General features: G+C 30.2%; 2 protein-coding genes across 2 annotated transcripts; both read right to left on the reverse strand.

Annotated features, from left to right (window-relative positions):
* Positions 1-825: 825 nt before the first annotated feature.
* LOC105790350 (probable pectin methyltransferase QUA3) lies at positions 826-5,430 on the reverse strand. Its single transcript, XM_012617913.2, has 7 exons — positions 4,830-5,430; positions 3,352-3,555; positions 3,048-3,258; positions 2,667-2,928; positions 2,068-2,442; positions 1,680-1,775; positions 826-1,314 (listed from the first exon to the last, which is right to left on the reverse strand). Exons 1-7 carry the CDS (start codon positions 5,253-5,255, stop codon positions 1,092-1,094), a joined length of 1,797 nt encoding a protein of 598 aa, XP_012473367.1. The 5' UTR covers positions 5,256-5,430; the 3' UTR covers positions 826-1,091.
* Positions 5,431-9,068: 3,638 nt separating this feature from the next.
* On the reverse strand, positions 9,069-13,111 carry LOC105790351 (RING-H2 finger protein ATL2). The gene is made up of 4 exons (XM_012617915.2): positions 12,734-13,111; positions 12,447-12,544; positions 10,451-10,623; positions 9,069-9,571 (listed from the first exon to the last, which is right to left on the reverse strand). Exons 1-4 carry the CDS (start codon positions 12,890-12,892, stop codon positions 9,552-9,554), a joined length of 450 nt encoding a protein of 149 aa, XP_012473369.2. The 5' UTR covers positions 12,893-13,111; the 3' UTR covers positions 9,069-9,551.
* Between the last annotated feature and the right edge of the window lie 6,440 nt (positions 13,112-19,551).

Raw genomic sequence — 19,551 nt, forward strand, 5'->3', positions numbered from 1 at the left:
AGATTTATCAATATTTTAAATATTTTTTATATACATATTTAGTGTAATTTTAATTTCTTGATAAATTATATATACATCTAAATCTTTTTCATATATATATATTTATAGCTTATGTTAAATTTTCTTAAAAATTATATATTATTTTGGTAAAAATAAATAAATTATATATTATAAATGTAAACATATGTCAATTACATTCGTATAAATATATTTATATACAAATATAAATTATTAATTATTAATTAGGTTGAATCATTCAAATTAATAACTTCTAATTTTAAATGTAATTTATGAAAAATTAAAATGGTTAAAATTTAAAATTAAAAATTTGATTGAAAATGCCAAAATTTTGTACCAATAGATATGAACCAGTATTGATCAAAATGGGTTGAAATACACTGAAATGGCCTAAACGCATGTAAATTTTGGCTGAAGCAGAACATAGAATACTTGATACTGGTTTTAGACTAAAACCGTACATACTGGCCCGTGCAGCCAGTATCGACTATCATGTTGTTCGTTGGATCAAAGAGCTAAGTAGTCCTTTTTTATTAAAAATTTCATTCATTTCTACTAACCAGACAGTATACAAGAACCAATTTTTAAACGTAGAAATGTAAGAAATTTTTAACAAAAGAACCAATTTGCTCTCAAACATACATAAACTAATTTGTCCATTTTTTGAGTAGAGAAGGCAAAATGTAATCCGATTCCTAGTATAAGAGCATCCATGGTATTTTTATCTAGCTAAAAGTTATCGAGCCGATAACTAATCAAACCACACACAGAAGGATCGCAATGGTAATGCAGAGCAGCAGCACCAAGTTAGAGTTGGAACAATCTAATGGCATCAAATTACAATCAAATTCTCACCGCAATCTATGTCTGTACTATAATAAAGTTGCAGCCTGTTGATTCTTATACTTTCTAAATCTACAGTTTCTTGATATAAAAAAAAATAGCGAACACGGAACAAGAAACAAGATTGCACCTTTTTGATGCAAGGAGAAGACAAATTGACTTAAAATCGTAATTAAAAGAAAAAGAAACGAAAAGGAGAAATACCTATATTAGGAAGAACAAAGGCTGCCTCATGATGACGATGAAGTTAGCTGCCAGAAGGTTTTGGTTGCAACCAAAATGTTCTCCCTTCCATGTGATTCGGGTTCCTTGTCGTTTATGGTTGCTGACCACCTTACTGCATGAGCTATCCGAGCCACTTTCTCTATTACTTCAGGGGAGTCTCTAATCACGACTGTTCCTTCTGGACGCAGCATTCGATCTATCTCCACCATTAGATCCACAAGATTACACCTGCAGGACCATCGGAGTTGATGAAAAAAGCTGACAAAAACTCGAACGAGTAAACTAACAGAATGATCCGTGCAGAAACATTGCACAAGTCTGTTCAATAACGACAAGACATGCAAAGACTCCTATGAAACAAAGGTGCTTCTATGCTTCTTTAATTATTTATTTATTTTGCATCATGTTTGGAAGGTGAAAGCTTAAAATGGAGAATAAAATGAGCAAAAGGTTATCTGAAGCACATAAAAGTATTGCGATGTGCAATAACTTCAAATTCAAGTAATTCATGAACTTCTCGCATAACACATGCTACAAAAATTCAAGAAGAGCCAAAGACAGAATTGAAGGATGAAGCTAATGGTTATATCTACCTGCTCTTGCTTGAACCCGGGAGTTTTATTAGTGATTCAATGCCAGCTACATGGATGAGATCATAAGTACGGGGGTATGTTGAGAAAGGCTCACACCTGCAAACAGCAATAGAGAGAGTTAACCAGAGAGTTTCCATAAAAGACCACTATACATCAAACCATCATAAGAAAAGACCGACAAAACTAGAAGACAAGCAACCATGACAAAGCTTCAAGGATAAGGGTTAATCAGGGATCTAGTTTGACAGTGAAAACACGCAAGTAGAAAATCATAGCTCCAAGCGAATAATCAGTAATCACTCATCTAGCGACATCAGCTAAACCCTTTTCAATGGGAGATTCAATCAACATTTTCAGTAAATAAAGGTAGAATGCTACAGTAACTCACCAATCATGGTATACCCCGATAAGGCCCCTGTCATATATAACATCAAGAGTTAATGGCTTCCGAGCAGGAACAACATTCATCACCCATACTGGATCAGATTTGAGTGCTGCTGCAAACCCTCCAAAGAATGCATTCATGTCCATGACATTGCGTATTGCTGGAGTACCAAGCTTCACGTTCAAAGTATTCTTATAATAGGCAACTCTCCTTGCCCACCGCCTCGTGTCTGCCTCAAACAAGTCAATCCCGTTTTTCATGACCAAGGCCCTTGAAGGAGCTATTGTTAGCCTGTCTGGCCACTTGGGAATTGTCCCAATAGCATATTCTCCATTTACAGAAGATGTTTTAGTCACACACTTTTTTAATTTAAAGTACCTACAAACAAAAAAGAAAAGAAGTTTATAACACTATGTTTCTTCTCTAGAATCAATAAATAAACAGAATAGAAAAAATTGGGAACGGAATCTGGTAACTATTGAACATGCAGCTAAATTAGGTAGAAAATTCCATCAAATTCTTGTTGGAATTTTCTCAGGATGAAAGGCAAATCCTATTAGAATTTTGAATTCTTTGAAACTAAGGATCTCCATGACGATTACCATGCATTACTTGGGTCATTTGATCCATCACATAATTCAAGCCCAAATTCATTTTGGTTTGGTAGACATGAATCTCCATCAGGCTTCTTCCAAATGGCTGTGTTTCCATCCACAGCAATAAGCTCATAACACAATGCTCTTGCAACAGCCTGGAGGTCTGTCCACTCCTTGTCTTGCTTAGGCCACTGCACAGGGGGTCCGGAGATGACCAAATATCCACCCGGACGAAGCAACCGATCCACTTCAACGAAATATGTTGCATCTGAAAAAGCCATATTTCTTCACACTACGACCAAAGAATAAAGGCAGATATAAATGCGAAAAAAGAAAAAAGAAAAAAAAAGCAGTCCACACACTCGCAAAACAAAGAAAAAACCTTACTATAAGCTGTAAAAGGGATAAGGCAACGAGAGCAGTGAATTAAGTCAAATGCAAATGCAGGAAATGGGAGTCTGCGGGTGCCAAGCATTAGAACAAAGGCTGGTATCCCTCTTTCCAAAACAAATTGTATTTGTGCTTTGTGTGAATCCCTTGGAGCAAATGAGAGTGTCAAAATGCCTTCTTTTAACATTGAACCCCCAAAACTAGCAACCTGCAGAGGGCCATAATGAGTACGATACTCAAACAGTGCAAACTTAAGTATGAGCATTACAAGATACTACTATACAACATAGTGTCAACGTACCCCACAGCCCATATCGAGGGCCGTCCTAAGAGTTCCACCGGTTATGGGAATGAATTGTCCAAGTTTCTCTATATACGATGCAGCTCCATCAGGGAACATTGTTCCACCACCAGGGAAAATAAAGTAAGGACCTTCCTCTTTCATCCATCCTTGGTGACCTTTCCTATCAGCAATTTTGTTGTGTGGCATGTTGGAATGCCATATCTAACCATGAAACAATCAGAACTGCTTTAAGTAACGCTAACAATTTACTTCCATTTCTAAAAGTATAATAAATGATGAAACAATTTTATGGAAACAACATCAATTTTTATAGAAAATTTTGTGTTTAATAATAATCTCTAATGGAATACAAAACAAACCCACAGTTTCGTTGTGTGACATATTCGAAAACCATACCTAGCAATTATATATTTGGAATTCTTACAAGTAAATACTAATAATTAGCTTCCATTTTTTAACAAAGGAGCAATTTTAGGGATGGAAATAATCGAGCTGCTTTATGGATCTCGACAGGAATCCACGCTGAATGTGGAAGTTCTTATACTGAAGTGAATGCAGGTGATGGAGCGAGACAATTTTAGTAAATTTTACTATTTGCTCCACTCGCTCGACTTTTAAAATTACTAAAACCATACATATATGAATATATTATATTATCAGTATACTAGAAATCATATATATAAACTATAATTATGTTTATGAATATGCTTAGAATCATATAATTTGAACAATATCAAATTGAAGTATCGGAGAGCAGTGATCCAGTTATGGATATTACTGATCCATGGAAGTGACGCTCTCAACATTCTTGTAAGAGTGGAACAGAGATAGACAAAAACAATTCTTGCTTAGCTCCATTGCCATCCCTAAGAAATTTTATAGCAAATTTCGTGTTTCAATAATCTCTAATGCTCCGTTTGGGAACTTAGATTTGAAATTTTGGATTTCGATTTCAATTATTATGTAAATGGTAAGAATAAAGTGGACAAACTAGTTGAGATTCAATATAACATTAAATTAGAAAAGTATAAAAACATGAATTCATCAAATCCTAAAATATTTTAAGGATTTCAAATTCATTAGTAAACAAGCTTCTAACAAATCCATGTATTTGAGAAATAATTATTTAATGTTATATTTCTAAATTGTTTAGTACTCAATTTCCACTATTTTTGAGATCCAAATCCTGAAATATTAGTTCCCAAATGCTACCTAAGGAAAACCCAACAATCCCACAATGCCTTAAATACTCCGCTTTCATTATTATATAAATAGTAAGAATGAAATACAGATATTACAAACAAATTAGTTGGAATTTAATATAATATTTTAAGAATTTCAAATTCAAGCATTTTAACAAATTCATTAATGCTAGATCTTTAAATAATTTACTACTCAATTTACACTATTTCTAAAATCCAAGTCCCCAAACACTAACTAGAAGCTGGAAGAAGAAAATATATACATATATATACCTTGTGCAAGCTTTCAGGCCACTGAACGGGAATCTTGTAGCCAAGAGGAGGAGGGATCAAGCAAAGAGGCGTTTCATCAGGCAAAGGGCAATGCCTTTCTCTATAGAAATTCATCTCCCTACTGAGCTGACTATTACGCCTAGGATCCTCGCACGGCATATGATCGACGGAATCAGCAGGGCAAGCTTCGATAGGCTGGTGATGATGGCCAAGCTCCAACAGCTCCACCAAACGATGCCGTTGCTTTGGATCGGAGGTGGAAAGCAACAAAGCTTGCCTACCAGAGGCAGCCAAGGAATCGCCGAGAGGGGTGAAGACCAACAAGAAAAACAAGAGTACGAGGGCGAAGAAGAAGGCGGAGACGATGTCCAAAAGTTTCCATTGGCGCGGATTTCGCTTGGATGGTGGTAGATTTAAGTGACCCATGTTTTGTTGAAGCTTTGATTAGATTTAAATTTCAATGACTCATTGAAGACATTTTAGCTTTTTTGCATAGAAAGGGAAGTGGAAGTGTTTGAAGTGAGTTTGAGACAGTGGATTCAGATTTCACACCTAAGAATCCCGTCTTTTGTGTTTCTATCCTTTTCCTCCTCCTCCTCCTCCTCCTCCTCCTCTTCTTATATTATTATTATTATTAGAATTATATATCAAAAAAGCCCTTGAGAAAATATAAAATCATCAATTAAGCCCTTTTATTAAATTCTCATATAACGATTGTCGTCATTAATCATATTGACTGTTAAAATAAATTAATAGATGAATCAGATGGTGACATATAACAACTTCTAGTTTAATTTAATATTATTTCATAAAAATATTTAAAAATATAAACTTATAAAAATATATATAATAGTATAAATATTATAATAAATATAAAATTTTATAAAATTAAAATTATATAAACTTATAAAATTATTATAAAACTTGACCTAGACCGAATGAATCAGTTAAATAAACGATATAATTTAACTCTTAATACAAAAATACGAGATTTGTGATTAATGCGAAATATCCTACAAATTTTAATACTTAATTTGTGCTTTATTTTGTTGTTTTTTTGGTACTGAGTTTGTTGTAATTATATTTTATATTATGATTAGTTTATTAATTAAAGTTAGCGGATCTAAACTAAGATACAAGTTTAGGTGAAAGAAAGGAAAAGGAGTGAGGGGAGCACGTGGGCAGTCCAAATTCCAAAATGTATCTCACCGTCAGTCAACCCTTCACCTTCGAATATCACTTTTTACTTTTACTTACCGACATTAGATAAACTACAATACTGGTAACTAAACTATCATCTTCCCTTTATTTTAGCCATTAAACTATTAATTCTTTCGATTTAGTTATTAAACCTTTGAAATTAAATATTTCCATTACTCTCCCAATAGTAGACCTGTTCTTGAATTGAGCTACTCGCCCAAACCCGAAGACTCGTCTAAAATTTAGGAGGGTTTAGATAAAAAAAATTAGGCCCGTTTAAAAATATGAGCTGGGCTCATACTTAAACATTCAATGCCTGAGCCCGATCTATTTTTAAGTTTATAATGTTTTATATTATGTTATTTTTATATATTATGTAATTTGTAACACGTTAAAAAATAAACTTATACTAAATATATAATACTACTCTAATGTAAACATTAAAATAATATGAAGATGAATATAAAAAAAATCAATAAATAAAAAAATAAAATTATTAAAATTAATATAATATAATATAAATATATTTTTTAAAAATTTTAAAATATAATATAGGCGGGCCTAAAATGGGCTTGGGTTAGTCTTTTGCAAATATGAGTAGATTCAGGCAAAATTTTAGGCCCATATTTCGTGTCAGGTCGAGCTTGGGCAAGTATAAAGTATGTTAATATCACGCATAAATTTGACCCGAACCCAGCCCATGGGCACCTCTACTCGATAGTTGCTGTTAAATGAGTGACGAAAAGTTGATGTGGGATTTTTTATTGGTTTAATAGCAAATTTAGCCCTCCAATGTTTACACATTAGATCAATTTGATTCTAAATATAAAATATTCAACAAATTTAGCTCTTGATGTTTACAAAATTTATCAATTTAGTTTTAATTTTAAAAATTTCAGTAAATTTAGTCCTCAAAACTTTACAAATTTTTTCGATTTAGTTTTACTTCTAATAAATTCAATAAATTTTAAAAATCCAAGAGAATTTACAATTTTAAAAACTTTTGTCCAATAAGAACTCCAAACCAATGAGGAATTGATCTTGGACCAAGCTATAAGAAATTTAAAAAAACAGAAAAGTTGAACAAAAATCCAATGATTTCATGAAAAAAAAAACTTAAATTGAACGAAGATAATAGTTTAATAACCATTTTTATAATTTAACTCATGATTTTACCATAAGTTTCACAATGGTCTCTTCAAATCAAATATCATTTTGTCATGACTAATTCAATTATGAACCTATTTGGATGGGCAGTGCATTTACCAACGGTTAGTATAAAAATAACAGTGACAGTGAGATTAAATATAGTAACAATATTGTAGCGTGAGAACAAAAAAAAAAAAAGTTAAACACATTGCATTAAAAATAAATGCCCAACGATGAAGATGAAGAGAATAACCTCAACTATTCTTGGTTTTATTCTTCCTAATTATTTTTTTTCCTTTTTCCTTTTCTCTAAACCGCTAATTATGTGTTTTCTTTCCAATTGTTCTGTTGCTTTTGATGAAAATGTCAAGATAGATACGTCTAAACCCGCCCATCTCGGGATTTTGTTCATACACAAGTGTAAATCAAGATCCCTTGAGATTCATCAATCTTGAGTTTTTTCAATTCCATGATTTCAATGAACTCCAAATCAAGATGGGTTTTTTTAAATTTATTGAATTTTTTAAAAATAGAATTAAGTTAATAAATTTTGTAAATTTTGAGGGTTAAATTTAGTGACTTTTTTAGAATCCGAGCTAAAATGACAAATTTAGTAAACATCGAGGGCTAAATTCGTTGATTATTTTATATTTAGGATCAAATTGCTAGAATGTGTAAATATTGAAGGGCTAAATTTATTATTGGACCAATAAAAAAGCCTACATCAACTTTCTGTTACTCATCTAAATATTTGATTTCAAAAAATTTAGTAACTAAATCGGAAAAATTAATAATTCAATGACCAAAATAGAAGAAAGACAACCGTTTAATGACCATTTTTGTAGTTTACCTTAAAATATTTGGTGATGTTATCATACTATACTTTAATTTTACTCTCCATACCACTATTTTCAAAATCAGATCGAATTGGTCAACTTGATCCATTGGATTGAAAATTGATTGAGTATCTATCTGAAATAAGGGGTTAGATCAATTGACTTGTGAACTGATAAGAACCAAATGTTTGAGATTAAAAATATTATTGAACCAACGATTAAATCAATTGAATCATTTTTGTCTATTTAAAAAAAAATCTTAATTTTTATGATTTTTTTAACAATCTCATTGTAGGCTCTGACCATATCTGCTCTTTTTTACACAATGCCTAAAATTGCCCATAGCCCCTCCCCAACCCATAAATAGGAGGATAATTCGCTCCAGCACACTTAAACCCACGTTATCCTGCATTGGCAACAATGCATATGCCAATCAAATTAAATGGATCAAGAATCAATAGTTTTATCGGGTCAATCATTAATTCATTAAATTTTGATAATTGAATTTGAATTAATAAGATTTACATTAAATTGAATTATGCGACTTTAAAAAAAAATTGCTTAAGTAGTTAATATAAAACCACGTGGAAGTTATATTACTCATAAATAGTATGAAAACCTTATAATCTTATATTCATTGTTGACTATAACCCTCTATGGCCAACCTTGCCTCAAATACTCTGCGGACCATTCGAGTACTTAAAACCAAAAAGGGATGAGATTCTTCTCTAAATTAGGCACATGCTTGACATTTGACACGACTCTACATTCAACCTGGTTATGTGTGGAGAACAACGAATCATCATCTTTGTGCTCGGCCACATCAGCTACCTTCATAATTATATGAAATTGCCAGAAACTGAAATTTGTGATCCCATCGAAATTCTCTACATCTAAATTCATTATGTTGTCACTGATTGAGTCGATTTGCAAAAGCTGAACCAGGCTCTAGTACCAATTTGTTGGGGTCAACCCATATAAACAATGAAATAGAAAAGGTAGAAGAATGAATATAAATATTTTAAGTGGAAAACTTCTCCAAAACAGATAAAAATCACAGGCAAATGAGGTATCGACTTTTCACTAAATGAGTAAACAAACGAGAGTACAATATTGAGAAAATAAACCTAAATATACAACCTGTACATTACCGAAAACCCCAAATATAAAACTCAAAATCTCAAAGAACAAATAGATAAACAAAACCCTAAATCTCATAAGGCACTCACAAAAAGGGTAAGTATAAAATACTCTCTATAATTATCACGAAATTCTCACTAAATAGGGATACAATGGCCCCTTTAAATAGGCTAAAATTAGAGTTCTAATTATACTAAAATATCCATAGAATAATCAGAGTCTAATTGGGAGAATAAGTCCTGCTTGAAGTCTAGAACACGGCTACCAAATAAGAGAACACGTCGTGATAATGCAACGTCCCATTCGCCTCGTCACGACATCGTCTCGACGAGTCGACACTCCTCGTCCCGACATTGGGCCTGTTTTGGTCGTTCTTCGATTGCTCATCGATTCTCGTCTAAGGTGCCCACAACGTGTCTGATAAATTCGAGGCATACCCTACAGATTAAATTACTGAAAATAAAAGTATGACTAAATTCCAAATGTATGAAGAGTACAAAAAATTTAGAGCATATTTAACTTATTAGTTTGTAAATCAAAACGCTAGTGAATAAAACTGAATAGAGTATCGATATTAGATGGGTTAAGTGGTAAAAGAGTTTGATGTCTCTAAAGTACAATTTTGGTTCAAATTTTGTGGATGAAAAAACAATACCAGAAAAACTTCACCTTACAATTAAAAAATTCAACCTAAAATCCATTGATATATGTGTTGCAAACTTTTATTCAACAAATTTAAAGCTCAAAATCTTAGTATTTTTCCAAGTGAATCCATAGCTATACGTGTCGTAAACCATAATGCTACGTTTGGCAGAATTATTATTTTTTACACATGTTTTAGTATACGTGTTAGTAATAAATTAATTCAATTGATAATATTTAACTATTCCATAACTTATTTTTAGCGAAAGGAAGGAAAAATTTTGGTTTTACTCTTCTTTCTAATTTCAAGTTTAAATTTATACTAACTATTCTTTATTTTATATCTACCTATTGTAATACATATATGATAAATAATTTTCTCGTGTTATTACACTAATAATCACACAGATAAATTTTTCAATGAAAGACAACACATGAGAGGATAAAACTAAATACAACAATCAAATTGAAGGAATGGTAATTTATGTACAAAATGGAGTCAACAGAAAATCCCACCCAATGCCATACTTTTCACCCACAAATGGACTCAAATATATTTTCTTTAATATATTTTGTATTCATATACAGACGTATCGGATATTAAAATTTCAAAGAAAATAAAGGCTTGGAGTAATTGGATCCGATCTTACGTGCCTGATTGGCCTGTGTCGAATTCCAACGAGTCGAGTAACGGCGTACGGCAAACCGGGCAAGTGGAGTGCTTTCTGAGCCAAACGTCGATGCAAGAAAGGTGAAAATTATGGGCACACTTGGGCATGATTCTTAGCACTTCTTTCTCTACGTACTCGCCTAAGCATATCGAGCATCTGTTTCACAAAACCAGAAACTAAATTAGTTGCGTCGATTGAGTCTTAGTTTGATTAGCACGAATATTATTGTCAACGTGGAAAAACATGAGTTTAGTGCACTAAAATGCATTATTCTCTTATTTATGAGTTAGACATTATGTAAAAAAAAACAAATATGACCGGAACCTATAATAAAATTATTAAAAAACTAAATCCAGTGACAATAATTTTTGTTTTATAAAGTATTTTTATTTAAGATATGTGTTTGAGATTTTATAAGATATGATTTTTTGAATATATTTAAAAAGAAAAAAATTGAAGTAACATAGGACGATAAGACTACGAAGTGAATAACAGGTTTCATAAAATCACCTATCAGTCAAGCAGAGGAACCCGGAAAACTGCTTCACTGTAATAAAAAATTGGGTAAACTACTATAGAGGTCATACACTTATGGCTTTTATCTTTTTTGGTCACTAGTTGGCTAACGTGAAAATAAAAACACTAAAAAATTTAAGATAGTTGGGTGGCCAAAGAAAAATAAAATCAAATAATTAAGTGACCATTTTATAATTTTTCATAATTAAATTACTAAAAAAGAAAAAAAAACAATAGTTGGATCACTCCTAATATAATTTCCTAAAAGAATTATGTTGGCGGGAAGTGTCACGTATATATTTGACCATTGATATTAGTTTGTCTTTATCAATTTTGATTTGAATTGAAAAAGTAACTCGATTTGACGTAAAAATCAACAAAGAATTTCAAATTAACCAAAGTTAAAATTCTCAAAAGAATTCAATTCAAAATCATCTAAATAAATAACTTGAAATGACTTAAATACGAGGAAAAGTTACAAAGTTGAAGAACTAATGTGGACAAAAAAATAGAAACCAAATTGAAAAGAAAACTAAATTCAAGGACTAAATAATTAATTTATTCCATTTTTAATACCACAAATAAAGCTAAAAAAAAGTCATCGCATATCTCAATTATGTATTCTTTTAATTCTTTTTAACCACCATTAAAATTAAAAGGTTAAAATATGCCCTAAGTATTAGGACTTTTGGTAAAATTGAAATTTAGTCCCTATACTTTTATTTTTAAAATTTAATCCTCTATTTTTAGATTTCGAATTCAAGTTCAACTGTTAACCCAATTAAAATTATTCTGTTAAATTGATTCATTACAAATTCGGTTTTTTAGTTATATTGCTATCGAGTAAGTGTTTTTATTTCAAAATGTCACAACAATAAGTTTAACAAAAAGAAATAACAGGGTTAACAATTAGGTTTGAGTATATGAATTAAATTCTAAATTTGTGAAGAATGTAAGGACCTATGACATATTTTAACCAAATTAAAATTGCCACAATCACTCAATTGAATAATTATCATGAAATTAATGAAAAATGGAATGCACATTTTCACGATAAAAATATCATGGAGGACCTTGTATTAGGAGTCAGATTGTATTTTTCCCCTCTACTTAAAAAAACGTAAATTAGTCCTTGTACGTTAGATCAAAGAGCAAACCGATCATTCTGTTAAAAATTTCATCCATGGCCACTATTAAAAACTGTTCCATGTATATCAACATGAGATACATATAGCACACCATGTGTAATTGTCCGGTATTCTGTCTATCACACTAATTTTTAAAAATAGAAATGAATGAAAATTTTAAATGAAAAGACTAATTTGATTTAACGTACATAGACTAATTTACTTATTTTTTTAGTAAAATGATAATATGCAATCTAACTCCTAATAAAGGAGCCTCTGATGTAATTTTACCATTGACACAAGAGAATAAAACGGCTGAGGGAAAAAAAAACTTACTGTGCATCTTCCATGGACTTGAAGGCTTCACGATTGAACTTGATGGTGGGTATTGCAGCTACCACTACTGGTTCAACCCCTCTAATTTCTGCCTCTGCCTGCCATCAAACCATTAATGTTTTAGAAAAACCCCAAATTTCAATGCCACAAATTAATCAAATCGAGTTCGAAAATTTGCCCATGAATCTGAATATACTGAATGTTATGGCAGATAAGGAATCAAAATTCAGAAAAAATGAAAAACCTTAGCTCTAAAATCCAGACAAGCTTTAGAAAACGAAATGAACCTGTTCGAGATCAATCCTGGATTCGGTCTGAAACAAGAGTCGGGTTTGGGACCCTCTAATTCTCCGACAGATCATTTTCGTACAAACAAACACAATAAAAGTGGCACTCATTCCAAAACCGATCACTGTTGTGATCAAATTCATGCCTGAACCAAACATCTTTTTTCTCTTGAAATTTTCCTTCTTTTCGATTTTCCCGAGAAAAAAAAAGGTTAAGAAAGACCTGGATCAGAATTTCCGGAGAAAAAGCATGGAGGCAAAACTGGGAAAAAAAGGGCGGGTTTTTTTCTGAAGAGAAAAGAAAAGAAGGCTACCACATGACGGTATATTATCGGTTTGGGATGGTGGGGGATAGGATTCGAAAGAAAAGGACAAAATGGATTGTTTGTTGTTTAATATTTGGAATCACATTCAATGGACCCAGTTTTTGTAATAGTAGCTGGTTGCAAGTTTTGGCTACAAATTTGCAGCAGTATCGATGGTAATAAAATTGTGGATATGCATTCCTTTCTCGATTTAAGGTGGAGAATCTCTTTATCTGCATTAATGTTTTATAGCTTCGTGAATGGAAAAAAACAGAGATTTTATATCCGGATAAGTGATTGAATTGGTTAAGCTATCGGGTTAATCAGGTTATACTATTCGAATATGATTCAATTGATGAGTACTCGATTTATGAGTTAATCGATTTGATGTTTCTCTTCGAATTGTTATCTCAATCGATTCAGAGTCCAATCGGTTTGATCAATTAATCTAGTTCAAACAACCATAATTTTATCTATTATTTATTGAACCAATTAAACTTGACTCTATATTTTATAACGGACAAGTGGTTAAATTGGTTAAGTCATCGAGTCGATCGGATTGTACTATTCGATTAAATAAATCATTAAAAAAATGAGTTTAAACAATTCAATCTGATTCAATTGATCAATACTTGATCTATGGATCAACTAATTTGACGTCTCTCTTCGAAGTGATACCTCAATCGATTTATAGTCCAATCGGTTTTATCAACTGATCTAGTTCAAACAACCACAACTTTATCTATCATTTAAAAATCCGATCTAACTTGATATTATATTTAATTAAAATTCAACGTAACTATTAAATATCAATAAGGTAGAGGAAAAAAGTTTCCCATGATACGTGGTTTTGTATCCTCGTTATTTATTTACGAGTAAGTATTTGATGTACTATTAGTAAACAATACGACACTTCATCATTAGTAAAATAAAAAATAGAATATTTATAAATAAATACTACTAAATTTATAACATAAACCCATAAATTCAAATCTGACTAAAGCTAGACCAAGTTAAGGAATTGAGACTTGTTTTTAAGTTGTATTTAAAAAGGTATATATAATAATAATTATTAATATTTTGTTAAAATAAAATTATTAATGTTTATTTATAAATTTTCGTATTTTTTTATTTTAGATAATGAAATGTCGTATTTAAATTCATATATGAAATGGTGTAATATTATTTAATTTTTTATTTATTTTAAATCTGAGTGATTGCTGCATTTGGATAAAGCCTAGTCTAAGGTTCACGATTAGAGTTATTTTATTTTAGGCATAATTGTAAAAGGGTTTTTTCACTTAAGCCCTTAAGCTTCTTTTTTTTGCCATTCTCATCCACAACGTTACAACTTTTGACATGACACATTATCACTAACGTGGCATTTTATATTTTTAAAAATTATTAAAAATTTACTTATAAAAAAATAAAAAATTTATATTTTTTAAAAAATTATAAAAATAAAAAAATGATAATTTAAAAAACTTATTAAAAGTTTAAATTTTATAAAAACAAATTCAAAAAAGGAAATAAATTCAGGAAATATGTGTATTTTGAGAAACAACATAAAAGAAATTAGCAAACCATGAAGAAGAGAGATCACAATCATCCCCAACCCAATCCAGACCCCTCGGCTCATCCGTCAGCCGCGGTTCTTCAACCGGAAAAGCCAACAAATTTTTGAGGAAGCTTCCTTCTCAGATTACGGTCTCAAAGCAATTCCTAATAAGGCTATTTATTCTCAAAATACTCAAAATCAAACCCAATCCCAGACCCACGATTCTTCGTCTTCTACCAGCTGCGGTGGTGGGATTGATGAGGTTGTGAGGGAAAAGGAAAGCGATGACATAGTGAGGAGAACACCGATCACAATGAGCAAGTCAATTCGAGATCCACGAAACGACTGCGCTTTGTCCCTACAACCACCCGCCATCAGTCCAACACTCTTAAACAGAGCGCAAAAACAGAGAGATGAAGAAGAGAAATGGGTCTTTGCTTAAATCTATTGCATCAATGAAAAGAAAAGTTGAAAATTTTAAGCTAATAATTTTCTGGGTTTTTATTTATTTATTCTTATTCAGAGAAATAAACAAAGAGCTTAGTCTTGCCACGTCACACAAAATTGTTAATCGTTGGTTGACTAACGGTTTCTGTCAATTTTGGCCATCTCTGAAAAAAACTGCAACGTTGTGAATAAGAATGACAAAAAAAGAAAGCTTAAGTGAAAACAACCAAAAATATTAAGGGTATTTTTGAAATTGTGCCTTTATTTTATTAAGGGTATGGCTTAACTCTATCCTCTAACCATTTTTCATTCTTTAAACAGACAAAACGTAATAAACGGTTTCAACTTTCAACTTTATTAGTTTTTTAAGCTAAATCAACATCAATATATATAATTGGTTTAAATTATGATTTAGATTTTAAATCGAATTTCAATTTTAAAATATTTTAATTAAAATTTTAAAGTATTTGTGTTATATCAATCGATGTTTTTATCTAATAGAAATTTGGATGTTAAATGTCAATTCAGATTTGGACATCAAATGTCGGTTCAAATTTCAGGTGGATCATGTTTAAAACATGTAGATAAAATTTTAAACACATTAATTTATTGCATGAGCAATTTAAATTTAACATGTTAACTAATACACTTCCTAAAATTTATTGCATGAAAAATGTGTTTAAGCATAAGGTGAGCGTTTGATTGAATCGAATGAAAAAATTTTGAGTTAACCGAGTTGATGAATCCTATTTTATCATCCTAACTTGATTTGAAATTTTATCGAATCAAGTGAGATGGAATTCGAATCAAATATATTTGTTCAGGTTAAATTAAAAAAATAACTTTGGGTCTTTATAGCCACTGCCACCCACCATAATCAAATTGGTCCACGCAATCAATTTTGTTATTAACTTTCATCCCCTCATAATTTATTTATTAATCTTTTATATATGGTTTAGCTTCTTTACTTACTTAGTTGCTTCAACTCTTCTGATTTTTGTCACAATGTATTTTGAAATTAAAAAAAAATATTAAATGTAAAAAATATGATTTTTTAATAAAAGTTATTTTAAAGATAAAATGTGAAATTGATACCAATAGAAAATTTTAACACGAATATTTTATAGCATCATCAAAATTCAATTTTAACAGAAATTGGTAAAGATTCAACGTGATTAAACAATTCAATAATATAAAGAGTAGACATAAATTCCAAAAAAAAGTTTTGGGAAAAATAAAAGGAAAAATTGATGTTTGGGAAAGTAAAAGTTTTGGGAAGAAAATAAAAGGAAAAAGGTTTTGGGGTTTGGGGTAAAGTAATTTTTTTTTTATATTTGGTTGATTGAGTTATTCAATTAACTCAATTAATTCAATTCGAATAATTCAAAAATTAATTTTTATTTTATGATTTTTCGAGTCGAATCGAATATTGCTCACCCTATTAAGCGCATTCAAATTCATACCTTCCTAATTGTTTTAACTTGTAACAGTAACAGTATCAACTAAGATAATACTCAATCGATTATGAAGTCATAAATTGATTCAATTAATTAATGTATTACCTTAATAAACAGTATCCATTTTATCTCGAATATATATAAAATAGAATTATTCAAATTAAAGCAGTTTTATACATTTTGTAATTTTTATATGATTAATAATTTAACTGTTTGACTATAATGTAATTTTTCATTTTAGGTAAGTTTTGAGTAAACCAAAATGCTTGACTATTTATTTTAAGTAAAAAACAAACCAACTGTTAATATGTATTAATAAAGACAATATTGTGACTTTTACGATAGAGATATTGGCATTGAAAATTTTATATACATAATAAATGATAAATTTGATGATAAATTGTTAAAATGTTAAGAGTTAATTGCATCAGATATCCCTAAACTATGACCCTATTCTAAATTCTCTCCAAACTTAAAACGTTCTAAGTATATCCTTCAACTAACAATGTTATATCAATTATGTCATTTTGTTATTAAAATCGTTAAATGACACTTATTCAACTAAATTTAAAACAATCTTTTTAACATATATATAATGTTGTTGCATAACTTTTAAAAGTAAACATTAACAATACAGTAAAACTAGATATGGTAATGGAGCAAGACGGTGACAGATGTGACTAAATCCACCACATTCTACTCCATCACTCACCCACTCCACTATGAATGTATAATCGTGAAAACCATAATCGTTTTTATGAATGTTGGATGCATTCATCCTTACCTCACCTATCTTGCTCTGTCTCGATTTAATTTTTGCTATTTATCTTTAATATTTTCAATATTTTTAAAGCCAAGTAAATATTTAAACTTGATTCTTCAAGGAGTATTTAAACATAAATATATGAATTTTCACTATAATACATTATAACGTTCTTACCCTTTTAATAGTTATATATACAAAGATAACATGATAATTTCATATAGTGGAGCAGGTCGGAGTGGGGTAAGCAATTATCATACCCACTCCATACCACTTTCCAAAAGAAAAAAATCCTTCCTATCCCACATCCACTTTTTAAAATAAAAAATCCACTCAATCCGAAGTGAATCGGTTGGAAGCCATTGGACGGTTCGGGTTTTGCCATTAATAAGTGAAATTATAAAAAGTAAAAGGAAAAAAAAGAAAGAGAGAATGATTAAGCTTAAGTAAAAACTTCAAAACCTAAAATTAAGATTTTAAAATATCCATTTTACAATATCCAAAATTTTCATTTTAAATTATATCACATAAGATCTAGCGTGTCATTTAACAATTAAATTAATAATTTTAGGAACCGAATGACCTAATTGACATAACCTCGATTAGAGGTATAATTAAAATGATTTAAAGACTAAAGATTAATTTAAAATGAGAATCATATTTAAAGATGTTTAATGCAATTAACTCAAATATTAATGATATATATAAATATATATATATATACATATATCATACAGAAAAGATGGATTGTGGTTGATTCAAGAATATATGCTTGAGATGAGTGATTGAAAACTCCAGATATTGCTCTTTGTTCTATAAAATACCATTTTCTATATACGAATATGGCTTTGCTTGTTCATGCGATTCTTCCTTTTATATGCGAAGTATATATATATATATATATATATGATTAGAAGATGCTTTACTTCTATCATCTGTTAATATAATCCATCATTACATATGAGTATTGTTGTCAATGCAGGAGAAAGAGAGTTCGAGTGTGCTGAAGTGCATTATCTTCTTATTTACGGGTTGGGGGAGGCTATGAATAGTTTTACACATTATATCAAAAATAACAAATATGATCCGAACCTATAATAAAATTGTTAATAAAATAATTGAATAAATTAATAAAAGTGGAATCTAAAAATCATTAGTGGAATGCTATACCGGTCTTTAGGAGGCATTGCCCCCTTTTCTTTCTCCCAAATTTAAAAAACTTTTATTAAGTATTTCAAGAGTTTTGGAAATATAATTAATTGCAGATATTGAGATTCGAACTTTGAATTTATTGAATATCATCTCTTAAAGATAATTAAATAAACTAATAGAAGAAGATTCTTAAAGTTAATCATGTATCGTAACAAGAGTCTAAAAAATCTTGGCTAGAGACTAATTTAATGGGGCAGGCAAGGGGCCTCCCCAAATGTAAGATATTCAATTTAGTCCCTTATTAAATAATTGAATTTTAAGTTAAAATAAGGAAAAAAATGCACTTTGACCCCCTTAAAAAATAATTTTTTTTTGTTTCATCACTTTAAGGATGATGAAATCATAAATTATTAAATAATAAAACTATATTTTGACCTCTCAAAAATTATAATTTAATTTTGACCCACTAAAAAAATTATAAATTAGCCCTTGGCCTTGCTCTCAAAAATTTTGAAAAGATTTTATTAAGCCCTTCAAAAGTTAGAATTTTAATTAGGCTCCTAAAATTTTATAAAATTTTAATTAAACCCTTTAAAAGTTTTAAAATTTTCAATTAGATCCTCTTTTCTTTTCTTTTTTAAAAATTCTCATTAATCCTCTCAAAATTTTAACTAAATCACCCAAAAAATTAAAATTTCTCATTAAATCCCTAAAATTTTTATAATTTCCTCCCAACTCTACACTTGGATAAGTCTTTGAATGTATGATGTTAATAATTGACAATCCCTTGCACCAAAATATTGAATATTCTTTTGATTGATTTCAATTCTTCCCTATAATTGATTGTTTGAATAGTGGACTCAACATAATTATATTTGGAATTTATATAACCCTACTTCACTTAATTATGCTTGAGTTTGTTTAACGACACTTTTCCTCATTTAATCTAAAATACCAAAAAAAAAAGAGGGTATGCACACTTGCACTACACAAAATTTAATTTAATCTATTAATTTGCACTAAGTTAAAGCTTTTAAGTCCAATTTTTGTACCCACAAGTCATTTCTTTTCACTAGTTTTTTACTCAATATTTTTAAGTATCGAAAAATCATTTTTATTAAGGAGAGAGTCTTGAA

The sequence above is a fragment of the Gossypium raimondii genome, chromosome 8 (genome assembly GCF_025698545.1).
Source record: "Gossypium raimondii isolate GPD5lz chromosome 8, ASM2569854v1, whole genome shotgun sequence".
NCBI classification, from domain to species: domain Eukaryota; kingdom Viridiplantae; phylum Streptophyta; class Magnoliopsida; order Malvales; family Malvaceae; genus Gossypium; species Gossypium raimondii.